This window comes from Hesperophylax consimilis, chromosome 28 (genome assembly GCF_061612785.1).
Source record: "Hesperophylax consimilis isolate HC1 chromosome 28, BYU_Hcon_1.0, whole genome shotgun sequence".
Lineage (NCBI taxonomy): Eukaryota > Metazoa > Arthropoda > Insecta > Trichoptera > Limnephilidae > Hesperophylax > Hesperophylax consimilis.
This window is the reverse complement of record NC_142863.1, coordinates 2,129,510-2,140,423: the sequence shown is the minus strand read 5'-3', so window position 1 is coordinate 2,140,423 and position 10,914 is coordinate 2,129,510. Positions and strand designations below refer to the sequence as shown.

Here is a 10,914-nt window from a genome sequence, read left to right as displayed (position 1 = left end):
TTAATGTTATACCTCACAAGAGCGTCCCTGCCTGTGCAGTGTACAGACAGGGGAACTATGTCACCACCTGGTTGGGCGGCGTTGTGAGGCGGAATAAGGTAGGGGCTGTAGGAAGGGATTTGTTAATGCGGGCCTTGAAGAGGCTCGGATTATAGGAGGGAGGAAAAACAGATGCCAGTAGCTCGTTCCACATAAGAGCCAACTTACACAAAAACGAGTCGTAAAAACGGCCCGTTCTCATGAAGCCAACGTCAACCGTGAATGGGTGTTCAGCTCGTGTCCGTCGAGTTTCGCGCGCGTGCACCGGTGCATCAGGAATCAATGCTGCTAGCTCCTTGGAGCAGGCTCCATTGAAATACCTGTAGAACAGACACAGCATGCCTACATTGCATCTATGCATTAGAGAAGGCAATCGGTCTGTTAAAAACGGATTGCCAATCAGACCAGCCCAAAGGTGGCTCCCAAATCCAATAGTTGGGCGGACTTGAGACTTGTACAGGGTCAGCAGCTGGTCACTGTTGAAGAATCTCCTAGCCCTGTACAAGACGCTCAACTTTTTGGAGGCCTTATTTACTCGGGCTTCTATGGATCCCCGATACTTGAGCCGGTCTGATATAGTAACTCCAAGCATTTCAATGGAGTCTTTATTGGGGAGAGTGCTCACATCAAATTGCACCAGACAGTCATTGATCTCCCTCTTTGCCGAAATCAGACACGCTTGGGTTTCTGAGAAGTTGAAACTGACCAAGTTGGCCTTACCCCAGGCACGAACCATCTCTTCGGACATCATGGGTGGAAGGGGGCCTGTCAAAAAGATAACCCTCGTGAACGGTGCTGTCATCAGCGTAGCAGTGAATTGGTGCACATTCAACGAGATCGTTGATGTGCAATAAAAACAGCGTCGGAGACAGCACAGATCCTTGTGGCACCCCCGCATTGATTTGGTGCGGTGAGGAAGAAGAGCCGTCAACCACGGTTTGAATTGTTCTTCCCCTCAGAAAGTCCGCAATCCAACTATGCAGGGTTGGGTGGATCCCATACGATGGTAGCTTCCCGATAAGCGCCCGGTGCCAGACTCTGTCAAAGGCTATGGAGATATCCAACCCAATGGTTTGAGTTTCACCAAAACGCTCCATGTACCGCCCCCAGATATGCGTCACATATCCGAGTAGATCGCCACACGATCGGTTTCGACGAAATCCATATTGCCGATCGCTTAGGATATTGTTATTCTCGAGATATGTGAGCAATTTGTTGTTAACCACCCTTTCTAATACCTTCTAGAGTATGGAAGTGATGGCTATGGGGCGGTAGTTAGAAGGGTCGGAGCGGTCCCCCTTTTTTGGGATTGGGTGGACGATTGCCTTTTTCCAAAGATCTGGCACCTTTCCACCTTTGAGAGAGAGCCTAAATAATTTTGCGAGCACTGGAGTCATTTCTGCAGAACACCTCTTAAGGACCAAGGCAGGTATTCCGTCCGGCCCACTGGCTTTGTCGACTTTCAGCTCGTTCAAGACTCCGAGAACCTCTCTGTTAATTAAGCTTCTATTATATACTAAAAGATGTCACCAATGTTTCATGAAATATTCCAGATAACTTTTTTTAACGTGGAGTCTTGTGTGTAGACAAGGTTTAAATTTTTTTTATAAATATTATATTAAATTATCACTTTGAATTATGATCATCAAGAAGATTTCTGTATTAATATTCAGAGGTAGAGGCGGCTCTAGGCTCATGAAAAAAATGTGTGACTGATCTATTTGATGTGAAAAATGCCCATCAATTATTATTTATATCAATTTGTAAGTCAGCAACTCTAAATACATATTATGTTAATATAGTGAGTTGGAAATACTACACAATCCATGTACTTAGAGCTAATTATTTTTAAGAGGTTACTTTTTAATGTAGTTGTGCACAACTTTAAAGTAAATAAAATATGAGTTTGAAATGCCCGTCCGCAATATCCAAAGATACTGGGAGCGAAGCAATTGAAAAACAACCATTTTTCCACACACAACAAGCTTGTAAAATGAAAAACCGACATATGTTTATGTCACCATCTCTTTAAAACATATAATATTCATCGTGCTGTCTCCCTCACGGCCATGACCTAAGCAACCTTAAGCTTTCTTCGGTACCTAATTTTTACTTCGACGAAAGGCATAGTGCTATCTCGTTTATTCTATGGCGCGCATAGGGAAAGAAGATGCCAAAGGCAGGGACATTCTTTAAATTGACCCAGCCAATCGTGTGGACTTGTGAATGAAAGCTTCTATTAGAGACAATAGATGTCACTGCTCGTCACTCATCGCCGCCGCTCGCATCTCTGCTATTTCGTGGTACATTTCAAATAAATGAAGAATAAAACCACTTGGTTTGATGCTCATAATTTATTATTATTGTTGTCTTATAATTTTGGAGGGTCAAACAACAATTGATCTGAGGGAAGAACCGCCACTGGAGGTTTGATTTTTGGGATGAGAGTGGCCCCAAACCGAAAACACTCGGAAATGTCACCCAAGGTTTGCATTTTAAATATGCTATTTCTAGAGGGGTTATGATTAAGCTAAAGGATTCTATGGGAAAAATAAAAATGAAAATAAATTCTTTGTTGTCTATTTATTGATGACAATAGTTTATATTATTATGAACAAGATTAATAAAAAACACAAATCAAATCAATAAAACAATTTAATGTTTTATATATATATATATACATCATATGTTATATTCAAATCATCAAAACATACTCCTCTTTTTAATTGCTAATTTGGAATCCTAAAATAAATTTGCACAAAACAATATGCATAGCTAATTACAGCATGTAATAACATAAAGAGCCTGTTGTATGGAGATGACAGTTCTGCCGTCACAAGTAAAACTGCAGCTGGAAATTTCAACGGTCACATTCTAATGTACGAGACTTTCATGTTTATCAATCTATTATAATAAAAACTACATCAGAATGTGACAGTTCAAAATTTCCCGCTGCCTTTTTGCTTATGAAGGTAGAGTACATAATATGTATCAACATGAACTAAATCACAACAAACTTTATGGAAATTCAATCATGGTAAAATCAAGCAAGGTTTTACTGATAACTAAATGATCCAAACCATTTTCAGTAACTTCGGGAGATGATTCTAAATGTACAAGCATAAAAGAAAAATAACTTTATTCAAAATTGCAACGTTTTAAGATACTTTTACAGTGCAATTATTGTTTAAATTTCAAAATTCTTGTTGTATGTTGTTTTTGTGTGGTTTCCGTAAAAACAGATCAGACACAGATGTGCTACAACATAGAGTACATCGACCGGCACACACACATAATCATGAGACGGGCGAGTGCCGACGTGCAGCAGCATTGTCAAGGATATTGTGGCCATCAAGACCAGCATCCAGGAGAGCATTAATAACACCCTGGAGGTCAAGCAGATTGTCTGAGCCAACGATGAACCCCCTCACGGAGAACCTGAGTAAACCCGAACTACAGATTTTTATTAGGTTCTTGTACGGAAAAAAAAAACTATGGGATTTCGAAAAAAAAATTATTTATAATTTCTACTTCTATGTACTATCACGCAGAATCACTTCCCAAACTTATACTCAAACAAAAAGGTGTACCCGATACTTCGACTGCTATGCAGAAACAAAATACATGTTATGTGTCGATATATCCACGCATTGTGCACCTCTTAACCTAACCTTAACTGCCCAATTTGGCCGATCCCCACATTCTCTCTATCTGTTATGTTAGGTTAGATTAAGAGGAGCACGCACAATACGATTGTATCGTGTCAATACAGCCATGCAGATATTTTCAGTTTTATTTTTGATTGTATAACAGTAATGTGCCGAAAATATTCATAACTTGCCTATAACTGGCAGTAAAAGAGAAGCTAAAATCATTTTTAAACATTTTCTTTACTATTTTTAACCTCGCTCGAATTTACCAAGTGGTAGATTATGAAGGCAGCACCAAAGGAACAATTATTATAATTCAGGAGAAGTCGCCATACAAGTCTTTAAGCCTCCTTTCCTACCAAGCTTCAAATGTATCACAGACTATTTAAAATGTACAAAAGATACGGGGGTATTTATTACAAATTATTGTGACACATAAGGGTAGATTATAATAACTTTAGACAATCACAAAAATAATAATCTCATTCACAAAACATTTCAGGTTTTAACTTTATCTACGTGGCTGTTGCATATATGATCCATCGCCGGCAATACTCGTATGCCGATGTTGCATATGTGATGTATAAAGTTCTAAAGGTTCAGAATGTAAAAATATTTATATGTAATTCAAAAGAGTTACAGGAATTTGGTAATTGGTCTAATCGTGGTTATTTATTTTGAATGTTGTATTACGTAGAAGACATAATAAAAATAAAACAAATAATCATAAGCAATAATTAGTCGCCCGAAATATCAATACGATGTCCGGTCAGGTGCTCTGAAACCACTGAGCTATGTCGGCTTATTTCCAACTCGCCAAATGATTCAATATGTACTAGTACCTCAATCAACAATTACTGCTTATTATATTCTTTCCACCTGTAAACAAACAACTTTATTTTTGTAGGAAAGGCTTTGTTAGTGCTATATTTCCCACTAGATGGCGTCGAAACATATTATATCTTCATTTGTTGGTGAAATATTTTTGACTCGTCAAATATTATTATTTTTTCAATGATAAACTTATGTTTATAAGACAATAATCCTTTTTGCTATGCATAAAACCTTGTCTTAAAACATTAGTTTTTCATTAAAAAAATAAAACACTTCACAATGGTGGGAACACACAATGTCAATGAATGTGACTTTTGAACCATTTCTTCTTGCGATAATGTCACTAACATCTATCTACTACCTTTTAATTCTAATGTAATCGTTTAAATTACCAAGGTACGCTTAATCATGCAATAATTGTAATAATTATTATAAAACTTAAATCTATTCACAGATCTTTGCAGCAAAACTTAAATCTAAAATTGTAATTTGCCAAGTTCTAACGTTTCATTTCTACACTTTGTAGTACAGTCCGATAATAGAATAATTATTTTCAATTTCCATTGATGATATTTACAAATTGATATCCATAATAAAAATTACATTTAAATCATTATAATGTATTATTATGCTCGTTAATATGAGAGAAACTCTAATGCCCGGTTTTAAATTTTTTTTTTTTTTCGCTCGATAGTTCTGCTGCCATGTTGGGACAATAATTTCTGACAACGGGGTTAAGTCAAACCTGGCAACTATTTGTATCCCGAATTAAGCGAGATAGTATAAGGTTGGCTTAAGTATTCACGCTAATCTAAGATTAAGCTAGTGATTAAAACCGGGCCTAAGTCACCGAAAATGTGAATTACAACGGATGATAATATTATGTAGCAGAAACTAAATATTTTAAATAAAAAGACGTTAATTCAAAATATTTACATACTGAATAAAGAAATCTTATTACATAATATTATTAAATTCAAGAAAACATTTCAAATTTTTTTTTTTGTCCATCAAAAGTTTTCTATTGCTTATAGTGTTCACATTGTTATTTTTTAAACTTGACAAGGTTTCAAATAGATTGCGACTAAAATTACATTTTTAACTCTATAAAATAAACACACTTATGTCTAATAATTATTTTGAAGCCTTTCAAACGATTATTCCTCCATTTATAATAGAAAAATAACTCTAATATTAATACACAATAAAATAAAATACGTATGTGAAAATTGTGAAGTCCCAAAAGTAAAATGCCGGCTGTGCAAATTGGTAACTTTGCATAAGAGCTGTTTAACCCCTCAGGCCTCTGGCACATACTAGCAGAAGGTCGGTGTATTTCTGCTTTGTATCCGAAAACTATAAACTGTTTTTGAAAGTTGATGAATTAATTAAAATTTTATTATTAAAAATAAACATGTTATTTTCGAAATATTAAAATTTGAAATGCAAACATAAAAAGTTTTAAAAGTGGCTTATCTAACGTTTTTTGTAACTAAAATTAGTGATAGTGAAAACATAAATAAAACATTTTATTAGACAAACCAGCTGTACACCAGCTGTGATTCATTTATGTCTGTGCAGACATAAAAACAACAGCACTTGTTGCTTTTATGTCCAACAGATGGCGATGTTTTTTTTTAAACATGTTTTTACCTGTCGCAGGAGACATCTATCTTCGAATGCAATTTTATGTCAAAATTTCAAAGCAATCGGTAAAGAAATTTCGTAGATTTAAGATTTTGGATAAACAAACATTTACATATTTATTTATACAGGGTGTATCGGCACGTACCCGACAAACTTTAACCAGCTATTCCTTAGCATATTTGGAGTAAAAAATCTTATGTGCACTTTGCTGTCCGGTAACGTTATTTTTTAATAAAAAATTTATTATTCATATTTTCACCACATGTCACCACTGTTTTATCCTTTGATAAAGTTTGAAAACCCATCTGGCAAATATTTTATTCGAATTCCGTTGAATAATGCACGTGTGTACCTATATTGGCGCACGTTTACAGTCACAACGAAATAGCACGGCACCATTCGTCTCATTTTTAACTATTATTATTTAGTGTGTGCGAAAGAGCGAAGACGCTTTTTGACACACTTGCTTATAACAGCTGTTTAACACGAAACGCAATGCCAATGACAGTGATGTAGTGTGGAAATTTTAAATTTTTTTGTTTTTAATTGAAAAAAAAATGCTACCGGACAGCAAAGTGCCCATAACATTTTTTACTCCAAATGTGCTAAGGAATAGCTGGTTAAAGTTTGTCGGGTTAGTGCCGATACACCCTGTATAGACGATGTATTATAAATGTCGCAGTCGAAACCTTTGGATTCATAGAGGTACAGATAAACATTTTTCTGTTGTTAACACCTTGTAGATTTGAATATAAAGCGTAGGGTTTTCTCTATCTAACACCGTTCAGATCATATTAAAGCAAGACAACGATTTCTATGATACCATATGAGCAGTTTCAAAAAGCGATCAAATTAGCTTGGGGGGTTAATCTTTCTTTCTACAATTTATTGTTTTTGAGATCAAGAAATAATACTATGTAACAATGTTTTGATATTCTGCAGAAGTTACCAATTTACACAATCAACATTTTTCATCGAGACAAACGATTGAAGTCTTATCCTAAAATATATACACTCTTACGACTAGTGAAGAAAAAACCAGTATAATTTTGTATTTCTACATTTGTATAATAAGTAAGCAACTGTATTTTCAATCTAATTATAACTCAAAATAGATGAATATTTTTGGCATTCAATAGAAAGGAGAGGTAATATTGTAATTCTTCTCCTTTAGTACATAAATTATATACGTCAATTTAATAATGCTGGCTGCATACTAAAGTTTTCCAAAGTGGCTAATTTTTATTTTATTTTATTTCAAAAAAAGATTGAACCTCTGGGCTGGTTGATAGATAGGTTCCGATAATTCATCAAAATGACAATTAAACACACCTTTAAAGTGATATAGTCATTAAAAGAAATGAAACAAAAACTAGGTTAAATAGTTACCTATGTAACCTATTTAACCTAGTTTTTGTTTCATCACTTTTCATGATTTTATATCACTTTTTGTAGGTGTGTTGAACTGTCATTTTGATGGGATATCCGGTCACCATTTATAATGTATTTATATGAAGAGATTTTTATAAAAAGAAAATTTATGTATCTTCATTAAGGTTTTCCATTGATAATTATTTTCAGAAAAACTTATCTTGCAGATATTAGAATGCATTTCAGATAGGGGAATGTAAAAATTTGTCAATTCTTTATTTATAACTTCTTTTTTTTTAAATGTGATTAGATAGCATACTTGTGGTTTTCATTTCTCTCTGCCTACCGGTTAGGAGACATTGTCCATTAGATGTTTTATGTATGCAAAAAAATACACAATTTTATGTAAATAAATATGTATATTTTAATGATTTTTTTTTTGATAAAATTTATAAACATACAATAAATGAATTTACATTATTATTATTGTTTATTAATAAAGAGTGCCTTTTGCAGCCATCAAAATTAATTTGAGTTTATATCTAGCAAAACTATATATTATAATATTTACTTAACAATTTTACAGTATTTTACAACTTACTGCGTGGATTTCTCACCCACACTGTCTAACATGTTCTGTATTTTTGTGAAGGAAAAAGTTCAATATAAAATAATAGAAATACATACAAAAATAATTTTAATAAGTTAAATACATAAATATATAAAATGTAATATAAGAAGTGAAAGATAACAAATGTTTATAAATCATATAAAATTATAATTTTTTTTTAACCTTTTCAAAGCAAGATGTAACAAACCCCCCTCCTTTAGTGTTTTGTTTTTTTTTACACTCTGTGTGCTGTGTAAAGGGGAGGAAGGAGTGAACATGGGTCTTGAAGAGACCCATATTATAGGAGGGAGGAAACACAGAGGCCGGCAAATCGTTCAACAGCCGAGCTGTTAAACTCAAGAACGAATCGTACTCAAGAACATATTATATGTATATACACATACCCAACCGTGTACATATGTTGGGCGCGCGTTTGGCGTGTTTCTAAATGTTTTTAAATGTCCAACATTATTATTATTAATTCGGGGGCATAGCATTACAGGGGTCTAACTACAAAAACTGATGTGATGAGGTAATGCCATAATCAGTCATATTTATTAGTGACTTTATTTGCGTTTATCCCAAAAGTATGGTTTTGTAGATAGGCCCCTGTCATCTTAAGCCCCCAAATTGTAATGTACAAACATAGCATCAGATACATGGATATAAACACATATGACATTTATAAAAACAGACAAACCTGATCCAAAAAACATACCTCGTTACGGCTGTGAACAGTTGATAATCTCGATGTTAAGTAATATTCATTTGGTGAGGCGAAACACAATGGAGCAAATAAAATAAAAAAAATTATCCAATTTAAAAAAATGCAATTAATCAACCCAAAACGACAGATTTGAACATTAAAATAATCCAAACTTTGTGTTATTTGTGATTTGTGTTAAATAAATTCAATGGAACGATTAACACACGTCTAACTAATCTTCCATTACGCGAATGCGTACAGTATTAATGTCTTCAGGAGTGGTCTTTGGCAAGATTATGCTCGAAACGTGTACACATATGTACATTTATCAATGTTTTTTTTTAATCAAATATGATTTCTATTTTTGAAACTGTTAATTCGTGGTGGGATTCCATTGCAATGATAGATTGAAAAATAGGTTTATAAGTGGAACAAAGATATGACATTGTTTTGGGCTAATTACTTAAGATGCCAGCAACGAGGTAGTATTAGATTTAGTTTAGCAAGTACATACATTTTGTATGAAATAGGAGCACTATTTTATCGGCAATCAAAGTCGGTGTAACAACTGTGCTGTCAATACGGTCACACACAATTGTGACGGTGGCTTTTTAAAGGTTAACAAACAATTTTTTTTCCCTTTTTTAAAATGCTAACATTACTATATTTAGAAATAAGCAAATTGGTGGGATAAGCATAATTTTTTTAAACCATGTTAAAAAAATAAATAATTTAACATTCAGTGTGTTATTATATTAATATAAATATATATAGCTATATTTTTTTTGTCAACAGTGTGATGAATATTATTATGAGCATTTTGCAAGAATTAAGTATAATTGTTATTTTTATAATATTTTGTTTCAAACTCCACTGGAATTTTTAATACGTAAAAATTTGGCAATTGATTGTTTTTTGAATATTTTCATTACAAATAACGGATCGTATTAGGTTCATCTCTACCTGATAAGTATCCAATTTATGAATGTCAAATGTTATATTCAATTTGAACAGTGAAACAATAGTAATTTTATTACTATGAAATCAATACAATTTTTTTTCACAATTTTCTAGTTTTGTTCCATCAAAAAATCCAACTAACAAAAATACAGACTTATTAAAAAAACTCAGAATTTTCAATAGAATCACTCATCCCCAAGAAAACCACACATCTAATTTCACATCAACACTTTTACAACCAATAAATTTGTAGCCAATACAATTAACGTCAAAACTTCGATACTACTGCAAACATACAATATGTGGCCAACATTAGCCACCGACCAATTTGTGAACGCCGTGATTTGTCACCAAGAACGGCAGACAAGACTTGTAACTAACAAATTTGTAGCCCACGCGATTATCGTCTATTTATCAATACTACTATTAATTGAAAGCATACATGCGGCGGACACGATTTATCACCAACACTTTCATGGCAAACATGACTTGTCACCAACAAACTAGTAAGAAGTGTGATTCGTCACCAACAGATTGAGGCAAACACAATTGTGTCACCAACTAAACTTCTGTTGCAGTCATATTTGCCGTCGACAGGAACTTTTCTCATCACCGGCACTTGTTGTGATACCCACGTTGGCACTTTTACCTCTTCTCTTCTTTTGCCTCTTCTCTTCTTTTGCCTTTTCCTTGGCACCTTCGTTGGTAACCCTGTTGGCACCTGCAAACCCTGGTCGGTGACTTGGTGATTTTGTTGGCACTTTAAGAAGCGGCGTTTTTGCCCGCTATGTCGACAGTGACCGACTTGCTGATGGTGTTGAGGGGCGTGGAGCTAGAGCTCTGTGGGAGGTGCTGAGAGGGACTAGGCCCGCCCACTATGTTGATGGCGGACACCTTTGCCCGCTGGTAGGCGGTGACCGTGTTCATCCCCAAGAATCTGCAAAAGGAAATGGTATTAGCGCACCGAATAAATTATATTTGCTGTTTTTCAGGTTTTTGGGGGGCCCCTCCACCAATTGTACTAAATACAGAGATGCCTACCCAATGCTCGCATATAATGATAGAGTTGTAAAGAGACCATTGACAATAGAAACAAA

General features: G+C 34.4%; 1 protein-coding gene across 2 annotated transcripts in view; it reads right to left on the bottom strand.

Moving 5' to 3' along the window:
• Positions 1-2,617: 2,617 nt before the first annotated feature.
• LOC149410014 (uncharacterized) overlaps positions 2,618-10,914 on the bottom strand; it is a 139,261-nt gene continuing 130,964 nt past the window's right edge. For both annotated transcript variants that reach the window (XM_089648780.1, XM_089648781.1), the window contains exon 13: positions 2,618-10,754. In XM_089648780.1, coding sequence (XP_089504906.1) covers positions 10,580-10,754 — 175 coding nt within the window. In that variant the 3' untranslated portion in view covers positions 2,618-10,579. The remainder of the gene's footprint in view (positions 10,755-10,914) is intronic.